The 18,701-nt window shown below is 38.3% G+C and overlaps 1 protein-coding gene across 2 annotated transcripts in view; it reads left to right on the plus strand.

The window, feature by feature from the left end:
- The first annotated feature begins 16,746 nt into the window (after positions 1-16,746).
- The window catches only part of igsf21a (immunoglobin superfamily, member 21a), a 183,754-nt gene continuing 181,799 nt past the window's right edge, over positions 16,747-18,701 (plus strand). The window contains exons 1-2 of one of the 2 annotated variants that reach the window (XM_005917852.3): positions 16,747-16,872; positions 16,962-17,155. In XM_005917852.3, coding sequence (XP_005917914.1) covers positions 17,017-17,155 — 139 coding nt within the window. In that variant the 5' untranslated portion in view covers positions 16,747-16,872; positions 16,962-17,016. Of the gene's footprint in view, positions 17,156-18,701 lie in introns of both variants that reach the window. The other variant, XM_005917853.3, reaches the window with a different exon arrangement.

The following is an 18,701-nucleotide window of genomic DNA, read 5'->3' on the forward strand; positions in this document are numbered from 1 at the left end:
ATAATTTGTGTCTAAATTATCCACTTCTTATTGTGGAAAGCGTGTAATGATGCTCTTGTGTAAAATCCAAATTTTTTTGCATAAATAGCTTGAAGTAAGCAGTTGGCGATCAAAGAGTAAATGTATACAAGTATACACATGCATACATGCACACACGCCAACACATGCATACACCCACACATATATGTAGTACATTTGTATGAATAAAGCATGGCAGTTATGCGAGTTAATATTTTACTGATTCGTAACACATTACTTTAGTAGTGGTCGTAGGAAGACTTTCATCAGCATCGACTCCATAGACAGACAAAATGTATGTTTAAGGAGGGAGATGAAACCTAACCTTGAGTATTTACCAGGTGCCTCTTTGCTTCCTTTGCACTCCTCTAGTCTGCAGCTCTCATTCATTTTGCCCTGAGGCCGTGTTGATACTGAAGGTGTATAGAGCCCCAGAGACAGTCACGGTACTTTTTCATTCATTTGTGGTCTGTGTACAGATTTTTATCCCCGAAGCTCTGACTTACAGAACAGACATCTAAAACTTGGCTGCTGAATATTCAGGAGGTTAAAATAAGAGGACAGAATGAATCTTTGTTGATATTTCTTAATGTTAAAATGTCCAGCAGTAGACTGTGTTTGCAAGCATGGCACAAAGAGTCTTTAAAAGTTCATTATAAGAGTGTCAGTATGTTAGATGATGATGATGATGATGACCATGGAGTAAGAGGTGATCCCAATTTCTTTCTTGCAGATGAACAGAAATAGCTGCTATGTAGCGGCAGTCTTTGGATCTTGGTAACATATGATGTTTATGTGTGTTCTTCTGCAAAAGTTTATATGGTATGACAGCATGAATGGATGCCTGTATTTGCAAACATGCACACAAGCTTATGTGAGCACAACGATGTGGGTGTGAGATGGATTAGTTTGAGTGAATACTGCTGTGCACAGTGTAGCTAAACCCTTAAATTGGATTAATTCAAGGTGGGCTCTTAAAATAAAAGACTGCATTACCTTAGGTTGGTGTTTCCACCCAACTTTGTTGCCTTCAACAAGCCCCTTTGTTAAAAGTGATCTATTTATATATTAAACAGTATGTATTTTCTTTTTACATACTAACCTTACTGTATTGTACACAATAGCCAAATTACAGTGGGGCAAATAATTATTTGGCCCACTGCTGAATTTGTAAGTTTGCCCACTCAGTCTATCATTTTTGATAGTTTCATTTTAATGGAGAGAAACAGAATATCAACCAAAAATACCAAAAAAGCCCAACCCCACATTACATAAAAATGATAAATTGATTTGCATGTGATTATGTAAAATACGTATTTGATCCCCAAACAAAATAGTACTTGGTACTTGGTGAAGAAATCCTTGATGGCAAGCATTTCTTTTTAAACTTGTAGCTTTTCCCTATGGTTTCGTTTGTTTCCAAATCCAAGTGAACCAAAATGTGTCACTATAAACCACATGAGAAAGGTTCTCATTGTGATTGTTTTGGTCCGCACCAGAGTGCGCTTGTGGTTTTGACACCTGCGCAAAAGAACCGCAGCCAGAGGGAAAAAACAAATGAGAGTTTGATTTAAAAGGTTTAAACACCACAGGTGTGAAAACACCTTTATTGTGCTTCTTAGTAAGCCATTTCTTTGTTGCCTTGGTAGTGTGTTTTGGGTCATTGTCCAAGATTCCAAGATTTTACGGTACATGACTCTGTCCTTTGTCCCCTCAATGCGGTGAAGTTGTTCTGTACCCTTATCAGAAAAACAGCATTTGTTTCCACCTCTGTGTTTGACTGGGGAGATGGTCTAGATGTGTGGTGGTCTAATGGTTTCTTCTGACTACAGCACTGTGTCTCAGGCCTTCTCTACATTATTTAGATGTTTGATTGGCAAACTTAAACCTGTACATGCGCCATCTTGAGCAGAGAGACCTTACAGGCACTGCAAGATTTCAATCAATTAGGCCATAGTTTGGTATTAATAGTGTTCTTGGTGTATGTGGTCCCACTTGCCTTCAGCTCATTATTGGGTTAATCCACCACCGTCCCATGACAAGATTATACAGTATTGATAGTCAATTTATATTTCTTCCATTTCCTTATAATTACACTAACAGCTGCTATCCTCACACCAAGCTTCTTTCTGATGGTCTTGTGCAGGTCTATATTTTTTTCCATGGTGTCATTTGACAGTTCTTTGTGGTGGAGAGGCTGGAATGGAAGAAATTGATTCTATGTACAGTTCAGATCAGGAGTATCTGTAATTGATTGATTGATTGCTTGCCACATGGTCACAAAGCCAATCTGTGGGAGACAAAATTGAGGCAGAGTTGTAAGGGATCAAATAGTTATTTTACTCAGTGACATGCAAATCAATATATAATTTTTATGTAATGTGTTTTTTCTTGATTTGTTTGGCTGTTTCTCTCCATTAAAATGAAATTACCACAAAAATTAGCAGTACGGGATCAAATAATTATTTTCCCCCACTGTATCTGTGTTTATGGTCTGATACTGCACCATACTGTGTTAACGAAAATCTCTATAAATAGCGGGGGAAAAAGTAAACTACAGTAAGTATTTAGTAGCATGCATTGCTTAGACAGTGCAAGGCAATAAACACTCTCAGTTTGATGTTTAAACACTGTCACACTGAATATAAATTCACACATACCTTAGAAATGACCTTCAGGGCCTGTTTTAAAATATTTATTGCCAGACAGAGGGGTCGGCTAGAGGCAGAGGTTTTAACAGCCCCACTTACCATGAATAAACTCTACCCCTTCAGAATGACTAATGTTATTATAATATTTGTGTCTCTTCTGCTCTCTTACTTGACCAGCTCCTTTAAACCTAGGGATACCCTCAAAACTGACGAAATGACTGTGAGAACTGAAACCCAAGCCAAAGCTCAACCAATGCTCGGATGATGTAAACCAGCTGCAGTGAAGTGTGAGTGCTCCCATTTACATCACCATTAATCCCCACGGCATGTTGTCAGCATGAATACAGATATTGGTATGGCCTGTGGACATGGATGTAGGTTTTTTTTTTCCACTTGATTGAATGTTACTCATCTGTGATGTTCACAGTGGAATCCTTTCCCACAATATGGCTAAGTTAGCTTTTATATAAGAGCATTCAAAGGAATCAGAATGTGATTTTTGTCATTAGCTCTGTTATTCTTTCCCTTTCGTGAAGAAATATGGACAGCATATGGATAAACACGGACACTTTTGGTGGGAAGCTGCAGATATTTGATGAGAGTCAGTCTCTGCGTGATTCCACTACAGGGAGTAATAGTTGTGCTACATCTGCAGTATACTGTAGCTTTTGATTACAGTGACAATGGAATTTCTTTCCACAAAAATGTGCATATCACCAAACCTTCTGATTAAGTATGACAGACTAACTTCTGGTGATGTGAGCTTGATGTATGCAATAAGTCATTTCCCCGTGTAATTTATTGGCAGCTGATTGTGTAGAGGTTAAGCGATTAATTTCATCTACTGAAGTCTGACTTCATCTCTGGTGAGTGACTTGGCTGCACAAGGGAATGTAGATGAGGATGATACATAGAGTGTCACTGCTCACAGAGCAATCTGAGTCAACATCAGCAACCTAATCTTAACGTAAGAGGAGTTGTGAAAGATGAGTGTCTTGGTCTCTTACTGCACTATATGAAACGGATAGCAAATGCTTAAATGTCTGGGAAGTATTAACAGGAACAAATGTGACTATTATAATTGCAAATGTAAGGCGAAACCTACAACTTAGATTTGATTCTTGAAAAATAAGGCATCTGGTTTTTTTTCTCCTGCTATATATAGCTTGTAAGATGAGTGAGGTAAGGAATATTATCACCACCTTTTCTGGAGTAGTTCTTCACTGAGGGAATGTTGGTTGTAGACTACAGTGCCTCATGTTGGTGCGCTGTGGTCCTTGCATGGACACTTTGACATTCACATAAAGGACACTCTAGGTAAAAAAGCTATTGCTTTGCCTTTGACAGCAATGGTTACATTGCTGGTATTGAGGATGTGTCCTTCAGCTGTGTTTGCGACTCACTTATACTGTAGTCAGAACAAAGAAGTCTCCTCAGGCGATAGGTCTCTTCATAGAGTCTGCGACAGGTGAGGGATGGTTTAAAATCCACTCAATATGTCTAAACAGATAGATATGACAGATGCGCATATGTGTCCTTCCCACTTTTTATGATGTCTAAATATAATGAATGTCAGACATTGCGTAGGTATTTGACCCTGACTGCTCCTTAAACAGTAGTTGACTGTCTAGAACAGGGGTGGGCAACTCCAGGCCTCGAGGGACTAAATGACTAAATTAGCTCCTCAACATGTCCTGCAGTTCTCCAGAGGCCTGGTAACGAACTAATCATGTGATTCAGGTGTGTTGACCCAAGGTGAGATCTAAAACCTGCAGGACACCGGCCCTCGAGGCCTGGAATTTCCCACCCCTGGTCTAGAAGATGCGGACATGAGTCAAATACACTGAGACCATACTAGAGAGAATTCATGTCTATAAGTTTACTAGTACACAGTAAAAGTAGTTGGTGGTCTCCTGCTTATACTGCCCATGAGGTCATTCTTTTATAATGCATATGTCACCTGAAATTCATAATCCTTGATCTGTTCAGAAATAACTTTTAGTTTAGGAGAGTTTATATATAAGGTTAATCTACCCTGGAGACGACCTGTTCCAGCATGTCTGCCAGTGCAGTGCTGTTAGTTCGTAGTTTATAGACCATTGTCAGACACCTACTGGATGCCTCTCACAAGCCTTCATGGTTTTTTTAAAGGTGACTATCATTTCTCCTACAACCACACTAAATACAATGTTCGGCTGTTCTCTTGGAGTCTAAAATAGCCCAGACCTTTACATGTGCTTTTATTATGTGATATTTGATTCCTCCATAAGTAGCTATAATGTTTTGGCTCAAAGGTACAAAAAGTTCTTCAAGTTCCAGAGTGAATGAGGGAAGGAAAAAAAGTATTACCTACTTTACATTGTTTTAATGGTAAGTGTATTAATAACAACTACTGAATGCAACAGAGAACTTTTTTCCTAACTAGAACTAATATTTACATCATTGCAACTACTACAATTTGTACAATGTCTTTTTAAAATTCTTTTTATTTTAATACATCAAGATGTAAAGTCATTTACTTTACAACCTTTAACAAAACAATCATTTTTCAAGAATGAAATATGTTCTGCTAGGAAACTTAATTGAATTGTAATTTATTATTGTCTTGCAATAAATAGCAATATATACTGGCATATGCGTAATATGAACAGGCTATAAGCTCTAATGCTTTCCTGTGCAAATGACGAAAAGAGTGCTTTTGTTGTCAAAGCCCTTGGCTTATGAGCCTGTGTACTGGATGACTGCTCTGAAAAGAAAAGAAAAAAGAAAAGAGAGCAGACATTTTGCTATATATCTTCAAAGAAAAGGAAAGCTTGAAGTTTTTAAATGAATTCTGGGGAATTGAGAGACATTGCTGCAATGTTTTAAGGGAACTTAACTTCTTCTTTCAGTAGTACTGTAGTTTTCCTTGTGCATGTGTGTTTAATATGTGTGAAAAAATGAGAAAGAAGTAAAGAGGAACAGAGGGAGAGATGGGGTGGGAGCATAATTACATGCTTTCAGGCATAAGCAAGCAAAGTACTTACAGTATGGCTTTGGTGGCACTGAATTAAAAATTCTCTCTTTATCCTCCATCAGCAACTTGACACACACAAAATGATTTCTTTTAAGATGTGAAGTGACCCAGATGTTGTGGCAGTAAGCAAAATCATTTAGACACTTGGAATGGAAGGCTGTCAGGCTATACGATAAGTCTAAAATACTGAGATAAAATATTTGCCTCAATCAACAAATGTGGTTATATTTTCACTCATCTGTTTTGTGACTTCTAGAAAGATAACCCAGAAGTTAATCAGTGGATTTGGATGAAATGTGGTGACAGATGGCCAAATGCCCAAGGTTCAGTTGATCAGATTTTGGTGATTTCTGGGATTGGGATGACTGCCACAGGGAAATGATCGTTTTTAACTCGCACGTATTACAGCAAGTTAACCTGTTAGTCGACATAGTTTAAATCAAAGAGCTTTTGAAAATAATTTGATTTATACTCTACAAGTATGTTCATATACAAATTCAAATTGATGACAAAATAACATTATTGGATAAAACTCAACCTTGCTTGGAACAGTTGAAATTATTTTTGATCAAAGTATGCCTACCAACAAGTGAAAACATGCAAGTCCTGTAAGTGATGTCACATGCATAGTAATTATAAAACATATGGAACATAAAACAGTATGTGTGCAGAAGCAACTAGTGGCTTTTTAGAGGGAATGAGGTTTTAACCTGTGATTCACAGTAATAAGTAATCAACTGATTAAAAAAAACCACTTAATAATACATAGTTGTGATCAAACATTTACACACACTCATTATGGGTATGTACGTCATACTAATTTTGGACTTTTATTTCTTTGAACTGTTCTTTTCTTTTTCCTGGGTGGAATGATTGTACATTATACATCCTTAATAACTTTACAAAACAAGCATTTGGTGTGAATGTTTGAATCTATTTCAGATTTTCTCTAATCCAAAGAGGAACAAAAGTATACACATAGGCTCAAATGTATACACTGATAAAAATAAATAAATAAATAATTAAACGAACACTTTGAAAATACATCTCAATGGACAAACTCGTGCTGACAAAAGTGGCTGACAACAAAAGACGACAAAAATCCCAACATTGTAAATGAAAGGATGGAGCTGAAAAGGTAAAGGAGAAAAATGAAAAGAAACTAGGAATAGATGCAGCAAAATGTGTCAAATTTATCAACGTTTTTGCTGTCGGGGTTGCATCAGTCATCAACCATCAACAGTAGTACCAGCCACAACTAGTAACTGTTGCTAGCACTAGGTTTGCAGTGCATTGCAGGAGGAGGGACAGCAGTCCCAACAACAGAGTAAGGAAGAGACGAAGAATTTCAATTCAGCTCAATGACATCAGACTCAGAATCAGAGAAACTTTATTGATCCCAGAGGGAAGCTGAGTTGTCATAACAGCATATGCTATGTACATACAACAGAAAACAAAGCAATTGTATAAAATAAAGTGTAGAAATGGAGATTTAAATATTAACATAAATATATACATAAATATAAAAGCAACAAGTAATAACACTGATTCTGGGATACTACAGATATTATATTGTGTTATCACATAGTTGACTAGTATTTGGCCATATAAACATAAACTTTGAACTTTATTTCAGTTATGTCTCAATAATGGCTTGACATTTACACTATGGGAAAAAGGATAAAGCAAAGTTGAGTTAAGCCATTTTGAGGGTATTTCTACATATAGTTTTAATATGCAGATTTAATATCTGCATATTTTTGGTTGATTTAACAAATCAAACCAAAATCCCACCTAACTAAACAGATGGGTCTCATAAGAAGTAAAGTTTTATTTTGCATATTCATAAATGCAAAAATAAATTAATAAAATTAAACTAAAAATATAACATAATATAATATAATATAATTAAAATTGATTTATTTAGAAATTGTCCTTCAGATTTTTTTCACTCCTGTAATGTTGGATGAGTTGTGATCTAGCTTTTGGGACCTTGTAAAGTCACAGACCTGTGTGACATCATGACTTTGATAGAGGGTACGGCAGTAGTAAAACTGAAAATCCATATAACCATTAGGCCAAAGGAAAGTCAAAGCAGTCACTCCCTGAGAGCCTAGAAATGAAGAAAAAATACACGTGAAGTTCTGTGTATAGCTCTTTTGTAGAACCTTGCTTAGGAAGCAGGTGAGTAACAATAGTATTACAGTGCATCAATATTTCCAGGAAATTAGCAGTACTTCTGATTAGACGGGTAGCAAGACTATGTGTGGTACCTAACTTGCAAGTAAATAGCAAAGGCATATTTATTAGGGCTGGGTATCATCACTGATTTCTAGAATCGATTCGATTCCGAACCATTTCGATTTGAATCTGGGAAATTTTGCCTCAGACAGTCAGAAATATTATAATTCAGATCAGTACATTTACATATTTTTGTATCTATAAAAAGGAACCTGACACTTTCCAGACTTTATCAAAGGTGTGAGCATCACAGCAAATGTCTTTGTGTCAAAGTAGCTCAAGATAAAACCCAGAAAAACATCAAGGTGATTTTCCTGGCCTGGGATTTTATAAAAATATTTTTGCTGCTGGTTCGGTCAATATTGTTTGGAGATGAAACTAACAGCTTTAGAATCAGCGCAAAAAGGGCGTAAACACAAAGCGCGGAGCCGCCGAAACATCAGAATCAGCGAGCTGTCGGCTCTCAGCCCCGACCGTGTCCGTGCGGTCGGGTGAGAAAGGCGACATCTCACTGATTCTGATCCGCGGGTCCGCGCTTTGTGTTTACGTCTTTGTGCAGAAGCCGTGTACCTGCTCTCATTTACTGTTTTAAGTGTTTGGTGGTTGTCAAAATTTTATGACGTTTCACCTGTGATTCTGGAATTTTGGGCAAAATACATTTATATAAAAAAATCGATTCAGGATTTTAATGAATTGATATCACGTTATCCAAGCCAGAATCGATTTTAATCGATGAATCGATTATTAAAACCCACCCCTAATATTTATCTTTTATTTTAAATGGTAAATGAACTGATTCTTATATAGCGCTTTTCTACTCTCCCAGAGTACTGAAAGCGCTCTTTACAACACGCTGCTTTCAACCATTCACACAATGGCTCTGGTTTGCATGAGAGCATTTGGATTTTGAATTTAAGATGTAGATAGGAATTTGAGGGTGTCAAGCCCCATCGCGCAAGTGACTTTGTAGAAGCAAAATTGTAGTGATTTATGCTATAATTTCCCAGTCAAGCAGACTTTTTCATTTGGCTTTCAAACTTTTCTTCTTCTTCTTGTAACTCATTTTCAGAAAGAGTGGCATTTAAAATGTACACACTCTATATGACTTTTCATTTCTCTTCTTCATCAGTCTATTAAAAGATTGGTGCTAAAAACAGATATTTTATTTAACTTTTTTTTTTTAATTATACCTTAAAAAATTGACATATTGTATTCCCCCCCCCATATTTCTGTTCCTTTTATAGAAAGGACAATCCCACCTGTTCTTTACTCCAAACATTTAAACTTCCGCTCAGGGCAAACCTGGAATGCTACATTTGCAACTTTGTATAAATGTGGATGTATGCTCCATAATAACCAGGCAATGCTCTAATGCAGTCTTGGTTGGAGAGGGTTTTTGTGCTGTCCACTCTTATATTAGAAATAATCAAATCAAGACGAAACAATTTCAAATCAAGAGCTACAAATGATGTTTATTTTAAATGCCTCCACATAGCAGGTGGTGCTAACAAGCACCAGGTGCTGAAGCCAAGCAAAAGGAAAACAATCAGAAATAAAAAAAAGGGGCTTTTAGGAAAGATAGTAAGGAAACAGGATATAAGACAGCTTGTTTCATACAGAGGATAAACAGAACGGCCAGTAGAAACTAAATAAGAACTTTTTTACACTGTTAATCATGCAAATCTACTCTGTTAGAGCGCAGGAATAAAAACATTGAGCTTGAAATGATCAAAGCATGCCCACTTCAAATAATTAAATTGAGATACTATAGCATGATCTTCCTCTTTTTTTCTTTTTTTTTTTGTTGCTATATTTGAAAAGCTATGATAAGTGTCCTTTCTCCCTGGTCTTATTTTAAGTGTATACTCTGATTTGTGTTTGTGTGTTGCATTACTGTATTAATAGCCACAAGTAAAGCCACTGCAGGGTATCACTCTTTTCAGTGAGTCATGTGAGGCCAATTGCTTCAGGAAATACTTGTAGCTGACAAAGACGTTTTATTTCTGCCTTTCTACGTGTGCTGCAAATAAAGTGAAATTGTGCAGCTAAAGCACGTCTACAGCTGGTTCTAACCTGGTCAACCCCGCAAGCCTGGTCTTGTCCCATTTTAAGAAGTCACCCCTAATCTCTGTTGATGGTTCAGGCACACTGCAATGTGTTCCCCACTGGCAGACTTCTGAGTTGTCCCCCATGCATAATATCCATGCAATTCTGCTTCTGACAGATATGTGTTGTAATCTCTTTGAAAATGAGCATTTGCAACATGTAAGAGCCTCAAAGCTACGGGTCTGAGGAGTGTGAGGGAGAAAATGACATAGAGAAACTGCGGTGTAATAAAATCCCTGCCTTGAGTCTGGCCTTTTATCTATGCTTGGTAAAGAGTTAGTAGCAATTTCTTTGAAAACAGTTAGCCTAGTGACTTTTTTAATAGATTTATTTTATTCAGGATAATGAATGTTGTGTTGGCATGCCACTAATGTGTGTGTTGGTAATATAACAGTCTGTTTTCCTCATTTATTTTAACACAACTGGTGAGCTGGTCATAGCCGGTCTGCTTTGTTAAGACATTATTTCAAATATGCATGCTTCGACATAGATGTGCTATGACATCTGAAAACATGGGAAGTCTTGTTTTGATTTTTTTTTTCATATGACTATGCAGTTAATGTTTAAATATATTTTAGAGATAACTTGTTTTTTTATGTTTCCAAAAGACTTAACCCTACATTTAGAAGATATTGACTTAATACCATGTGAAGTAATGTAAATTTGCTTTCTCAGTATTGAATTTCTTCCCATGTTTTCACTAGGGCGTGAAACACAGTAATCAAAAAGGACTGACTTCTGGTTTTGGTAATGGTCAAAAAAGCAATATTGATGATGATACTCTGCCTTCGCTACTACTTTGCACTGGCGAGACTGTCACATTTTGCTAATGGAAGTCTAAAAGCTTCCTCAGATGTGATTGTCTTATTAAAAATTCTTCACATAAGACTCTAAACATGAACGTCATTTGGACTGAGTAATGGAGATAATTAAAATCAATCTTGGTGTACCTAAGTAATTAAACTGGTCAAAACTGCAAGATGGTTAATAGCTGACTGGTCATTTACTTTGATGACAAGTTTACATTCAGGTCAAGGTTTCAGAAGATGAAAGGCAATTCCATTACTACACATTTGGATAGTAATTTAGCCTAATTAATGATTTAAGAAATACATACAGACTATTGAAAGAGATGGCATCATTAAGCTGTGCTATCTGATGTTCCTCTAGGCTCTGTCCTCCCTCCAAAAACCTAATGACTAAGACACCCTTTGAGAGAGTTTATCATAGATGAGCAAGTCCGTGGCCTTGAAATTAAGCTGTCAGGGCCTTTGCACACAAAACTCAAAATCAGCCACTGGACATTGCTGGATTGTGAGTGCGCTTTACTCTTGTCTATTTTGTTGGTGTAACCAATAATATCATATATTGACACCATTGACTGCATAGCCAGTCAGAAAGTTGAGCAGGCAGTCAGAGAAAGCATGCATCTAAAACTTCATGTAACTTTAAAGGTATAATATACTGTATTTGGCAATTCAGAAGAGATCCTGTCACACCACAATTGTCTTTCCTTTCCTTTCTTGTATTTTCTGGTTCCTTTTGGCAGCTTAATGCTTAAAAGCTAGGCAGTCTTTTCTACTATCAGTCCTCAGATGAATTCCCACATGACTGCACCACTACTGTTTGCAGGTGTCTGACAGAAAACAAACACAAAGGTCGCATCACTGGTTTGTGAAACCACCTTGCACAATTGATTCATGTCATCTTGTTAGATGGTCCTAGTGACAGACCTGTTTAAACCTTTTGTGAGGTTTCATACAACCAACTTAATGCTATATGAAAAGGTGGAAGCAAGTGAGGCAGGCTTGTTTTTAGCTCTTAGATATGGATTGAGCAACATACCTTGAAATCAATGCCATAGCTTCTACTCATAAGAAGGCAATGCCAAAATCACGGCGTCACCTTAGTTTCTGTCTGACGCTGTTTTCTGTGTTCCCTCTGTCTGTGTCTAGCTGTTTTTTTTTCTATGTTACTTGTTTTTCCCTTTCTTAGTTAATGTTAGTTAATTCTTGTGTTATTTAAATAGTCAGTTCCTCATTTTCTTTTCATTATTTGTACTTTTATCTGTATGTTATTCTTTTCCCCACTCAAATTGTTTTCAGGTTAGGTTTGCCAATGTGTTACTATGCTTTTCCCTGGCATGGATGCACACACACCCACATACATACAAATATATATATATATATATATATATATATATATATATATATATATATATATGTTGTGTGTGTGTGTAGTGTGTGGTGTGTGTGTGTGTGTGTTGTGTGTGTGTGTGTGTAGTGTTGTGTGGTGGTGTGTCAAAATTACACCATTCAAAATAACTAATTATTTGAATTTTTTTTTCTTTTCTTTTAAACAGTATATTTTGAGGGCATTTAGAGGTGGTGTGGGTGATTTGGCAACAAAATGGTGAAGAGGGTGCAGCTAAACTATTGCAGTGTCCAATAGGTTATCTGAAACACTAACTGAATTTTTGGACAGCCAGACTGTAAATGCAGCTATGCTACACTATGCTATTCTTCGTTGGCCTGTTTTGTCTGTAGGACAAATTGGACAAAGATAACGGAATAAAGATAATGCATTCATTTTTTCCCTGAAAATTTTTTAAAATTTTTTCTTCTTTCATCAGCACTCAAATAAGCCAAACAGAAAGGTCATTCTCCTCCAAGGTCAATGCCACTGCCCTATCCTGCAATTTTAATGAAAAATATCAAGATCTGCACTACAATTTAATGTGTCCTTTTTCATACAGCATTATTCTGAAATTTGAAACTAATGCATTTTATTGCTTTTTTTTTTTTTTTTTTTTTTTTTGTGTCCCGTTTGGATCTTTAGCCATCAGAATTGTTGTCTTAAGGCCAAGAAAGATGCCAAGCGGATTTATTTTACCAAGTGGATCATCATGGCCTTGCCATATTGGTCCATTTGATTGACCTTTATTATAATTATGAATTTATTTTATTTTCAGTTGCTACAAACGGGACAGACATGACTGGGGGATAGGACAGGGAGAAAGAATGAAAGAAAGAGAGGGAGAGAAAGAAAACAGAAGGGGAGAAGAGACGGTGAGAAAGGGGGGAAGAAAGAAAGAAAAACAAACAAAACACCTGGATCACCTGTATGGAGAAAAAACAGAAGAGAAAGCAAACAAAAAAAGAGCAACATAATAAATACAGCACCATCACAATAAACTAGCTAGCAGTAGATAACAGTAGATACTAAATATTAAACGATATTGTGCAGCACGCAAGATAGACAGCGCACAATGTGCTTTGAGGCAGCAGCCAAGAAAGGTGTAGTCCGCGTCTGTGAACACCCGTGTGTACACCTGTGTGCATACCTGTGTGGATCAGCATGCTTGTATTCCAAAGGTTTCTCCATGTAACGATCTGCTAGGGAGTGTGGGGAGCCATAGCCCCGTCCACCAGGGTATGAAGCAGGTATGGAGGAGATCCAGGCCCCAGATATCCAGAGGCCCCAGAGTACAAGGACCCGAGGAGGACCACCAAAGGGGGGGGAACCGTGCCACCCTCCTGGGAAGAGCTGAGTAGAGCCCCAAAGGAGAGGTCACCCCGCAGCTACGGAGCAGAGGCCAGAGGGGGTTGCAGTGGCGTGCCCGCGGGCTCTGCCGGCAGCCAGCTGTGCCAGAGAGGACCGAGCTTCAGGCCCAGAGGCCAGAGGCCTGAGGGCATCCCACCCCCCGGAAGGAGCCCAGCCGGGCCACAGGCGCCCGGCCCCGCCAATCGCCCACCAGGAGTGAGCCGGTACATACATGAGCGCCCAGACTGTGGATTGTATAGGTGGGGTGTGTGTGTGTGTGTGTGTGTGTGTGTGTGTGTGTGTGTGTGTGTGTGTGTGTGTGTGTGTGTGTGTGCGTGCATGTCCCCACAGAACCTACATTATGTATTAGTTGTAGTTAAATAAAAAAAATAAGTTAGTACTGAACAGCATTATATTGAAAATATGTGTGTGATTATAGCTGTTTAGAATTTTCTTCTCTGGACATGTGCAGAGAAAGGAGTGGAAGGATGAGGAGAATGAATCTAATCCCTTGTGTGAAAATTATAAATATGTTATACTATAGGCCAATTGAACAGTGTCACTCAAAACTGAATATTATTTCTTTAATTTATTGGAATTAACAGATTTAAACTCTAATAATGTGTATTCAATAAGCAGCTGCTGACTGTTTGACACACCCTTTGGCAGTCAACAGACAGAATTGTTAATGTTTAATTTGGGGTGAGCAAGTCCTAAACGATAACTGGAAAGGCAAGAGGATTCAGGACAATAGTCATTAATGAAGTCAAGTCTATCTGTGTCGGGTTTCCTCTTCCTCTCAATTTCTCAGATCCCAAATAAAAGACTAAAGACCAGTTTAAGAGTCAATGACTGAACAAAGCATGTGGACAGAATTTGGACTCTTGAAACCCTACATACAGAGAGTAAAGACCCCTCTTTGTATGTAGGGTTAGATGCCATATGGACAGCAACACGTTCAGCTCTGTTACCCCAATAAATTGTTGTTGACACTGCCCTCTAGAGATGTGTGATAGTGCATTTGTGCTGCAGACCTTAACCAAGAAACCCTCCAGCCTCCTCTCTATCCTACAAGCAGTGAGGGGTAGCACTGTGGGACGGTGCCTAGCTCTTCATTTGCATGTTTATAGGTGTTTGAATATACTGGTGCAGTGTCCGCTGTAACAGGCATGTTAACATCAGTGAAGTTAAATAAAAGAGTCAATTAACGTTTTTTTGTTTTTAAAAAAAAACATTTTAACCACTAGGATTATTATGAAGTCAAATTGATAAAAATGAGACCACCACATATCTCAAAAACCACAAACTCAGCACTGCATTGATTGTATTACTAGTCTCCAGCCATACACCCACCACATTTATAGCAGATCAAAGATGTAAGGACAGGTGAAGAACAGACCTAATCAACCAGTCACATGAGAGCAGCTCAGTGCATTTAAGCATGTAGACATGGTCAAGATGAACTGCTAAAGTTCAAACCAAGCACCAGAATGGGGAAGAAAGATAATCTAAGTAACTTTAAATGTGCTAAGGTTGTTGGGTATTCTGAATGTTTGTGAAACTGCTGATATACTGGAATTTTCACACAGAGTCTCCAGATTTTAGTCCAATAGAGAAACTTGGAGATGTGGTGCAACAGGAGATTTCCATGGCTGATGTCGAGCTGACAAATCTGCAGTCACCACGTGATGCTATCATTTCAATGTGGACCATAACAAAACAAAATTGAATCTATGCCACAAGGAATTAAGGTCGTTCTGAAGGCAGGACAGAGTCAAACCCAGTACTAGCAAGGTGTATCTAATAAAGTGGCCATTGAGTGTACATGCATAAGTTAGTATTCCTACCAGTGCTTTGTAGGTTGTAATAATAAAAGTGTATCTACCACTAAGCCTATGCCTTCTAGAACACACCTTTACTGGGGTTCCTGCATTGGTAAAGGTCTTACTGTTTCGCTGCTGCACAGATCAATAAAAATATATTGTCTTGATATATTGAGTCGGCTTTGCAGAAAATGGGAAACCAATGACTTTATTCAACTGCATTCATATTTTTTTGAAGAATGGATCTGCCATGATGGTGGCTGTCTTCCCTAATAACTTGTTGCCTGCACTTTGAATGAAAACCCAGAGGACCATTTCACAAAAGGTTGTATTGTCAGAAACATCCTTTCGGAGTAAAACAGAAAACCAAAACTGACCATGCTAAGGTGATGCTGACAAGAATGGCACAGCCTGAGGCACTCGTCAAACTTTTCCAAATCTTGGAGTATGTACTTGCAGTGAACTCACTCTTGAGCATGTCTAATGATTTTTGGAAATGATCAAAATCTTAGAAAATACCAGATTCTTCAGTCTTCATCTTATTTTCAAAATTAGCCGTAAAACTGATCCAGCTCTATGACAGGAAGGAAATGCTAATGAAGGTATCATTGTTATAGTTTGTACCATACCAAAGCATGCAGTTTTGGTAAAAGCGATATGCTTTTTGATGTCGGTAATGTCAAAGTATTAAAAAAAAAATAGCACAGGAACTGCTGCTTGCATGACAGATGTTCCCTAATGATACAAATGATTGCAGACAATTTGAGAGAGAAGGGCAACTTTTACCAGTCAGGCCAGTTCAATAAAACAGGCACTTATTAAACTCAAATACATCTTTGTGGATTTGCTCCAGCAAAATACTCTTAATATGTACACTTATTATCTTCTCCAGTAAGTGGGATTTTGAGCACTAATCGTGAGCACCCACATAGTAAGAGTGTATGACAATAACAAGATTTAATACATCATGTAATGGTCCTTTCACTTGATTAACGGTTTACTTTTTGATGCATAACACTGGGTAGAAAAGAAAAATGTTTTCCTGATAATTAACTCATCAACTAGATGACTAGGAAGTGCATTATTTATACGTAACCTATGCATATTCTTGTACGCTATATACTATACGGAGCACAAGGATCTCTACAAATGTGTTTTTTTTATATAAAAAGAAAAATCCAACGGAAGTAAATCGGCTTAATGGGCAGAATTAGAGGGGTCTGAATCCAGGGTAGGATTAAGGAAAATTGTGTGAAATAAAAGAGCGAGTGATCAGGAATGACTGTGCGTCTGTCTGGAGGGGGAGGGCGGGAGGAGAGAGAGGGAGAGAGAGAGAGAGAGAGAGAGAGACATTTTCATCCAAACCGCTCCGTTTTTTCCACAGCCTATCTCTTCTGCGCGGCTAAGCGCAGCTCCCTATTGTTTAAACTGTGAGGGGGGGAAAAACATTCCGCTTGTTCTATAAGCGCACCCAGTGAGTCATTTTTTTTTTTGATGTGATGCTCGTTTATGACTGCTCTGAATGCTGCATTCATTTTCAACTTCTCCGAATTCTCCACTTAGACTTGAGCTGCATCATGAATAGTTTGGGGGCACCTTTGAATCGCATACCTCTGGAATGGTGGGGATTACACAGCCGAAACCTGGAGGGCATGTAAACGCAGATGGAGTTTGGGATTTATTGCAAAATAAGGGAAAGATGACCGTCTTCTCATTGTACTTGCTTTTGTGCGCAGATCTACTGGATTTAGCCGTCGGTAAGTGTGACCCTTTCATGCCATTTTCACGCAGTGGGAACCTCTCACAGCTTTCCGATCTATGCGTGGGGTCTAACAATATCCGAACTGTCAGTGAGTTGAGGCATTCGTTATGTGACAGCGAATCAGGACTACTAACTGACCATTAACAGGACAGCCGGGTGGAGGCGATCGGTACCATTCTCGCCACATGCCAACTTTCACCCTACTGACTAACCAAGTCGTGGAAGAGTGAAACCAACGAATAATGGTCGGATTCAGTTCAGGCTGCAAGATGTGCGGTGTGCGTGTCTATGTACTAAATAGAAACGGAAGAAGAACGGTAGCAGTAGGCCTAGTTATGTAGTTAGTCTTAATTCATCTGCATCGACTATCACGACCAGCTTGCATGACAGCACCTACTTCTGAGTACCGCACAAGTATAGCTCCAATGCTGAAGCGCACTCCAAGGCGTTTGTTGATCGTGGGTTTTGCACACCAGATAGCGCCTGAGCTCAACAGATATTAAAGTTGATGCGCTGAAAAACATTGAAGTGCGTCTTTTAATGCAGATTTCCGCCTTCAGCGCGGTCTGCACGGCACAGCGGTGGCATCATTGTCGCGTGTTTTTATCCTCCGTTGATGTGTTTCGATGTTGGGGGATGAGAACACAGCACTGATGATATTTTACGCGAATCCTGAATGTTAACCAATATATATAAGCTATGTTTTACAGAATGCTAAAGCTGTGAGCAATAGGATTGTCTTTTTAGGGCAGAGAGTGGAGTGGTGATGGGACTAGGATGTTGCACTGGAATTTAGGAAAAACACATTCAAATATGTGCTGCAGATAAGAATCTGCCCTGACATTTAAACATGTCCCTTTATTGTTTTGATATTGCTTGTCACACCTATGGACCCAGTGGCATTTGTCAAAGGCTTTTTTGCCTTCTGCATGGATATTTATCATGGAGAGCTTGCACTAAAAAACAGAACTATAAGCACTCTTTTTTTTCCTTACTGAAGAAGCAAAGTATAACCCTGCTCATTCGGCTGGAGTTATAGGCTCAGAGTCAGTGCTAGCACGGTGGTGTTTGAAGGGCTTCAGAGGAGAGTTCACCCTTGGCTACAACATCACAGCAGCAGCATGCTGTACAAACCAAGATGTTAACCTTTCTTGCATAGCTGAGGATTTTGTTATTTTAAAGTGTTCTGACCTTTGCAGACGTATAGGAAATCATTATGAGCCATTTGGGCTTAACATATTCTTAGATGTTTAAAAGCCTCAGGTGTTTGCTCAGATGAGGGTGAACTGCACAAAGGTTCTGCGCTGCAAGTAGGGTACTTCAGGAATGGAATCATACTTATTTGAAATGGGTTTTTCTTTTGGGGTTTTATTATATCGCTTAGGAGAAATGTTACATGAAGGTGTTAATATTGTTAACCGTGTCAACAGCAAAAGGCAGAATTTAATTTTAATAAATAGCAAGAATATGGTTGTACTGACTTATGGTCATGCTGGTTTTCTGGTTTTTATTTGTATTGTTGAAACTAAATTGATTGACAC

The sequence above is a fragment of the Haplochromis burtoni genome, unplaced genomic scaffold (genome assembly GCF_018398535.1).
Source record: "Haplochromis burtoni strain Fernald_Lab_line unplaced genomic scaffold, NCSU_Asbu1 Contig_26, whole genome shotgun sequence".
Classification (NCBI taxonomy): domain Eukaryota; kingdom Metazoa; phylum Chordata; class Actinopteri; order Cichliformes; family Cichlidae; genus Haplochromis; species Haplochromis burtoni.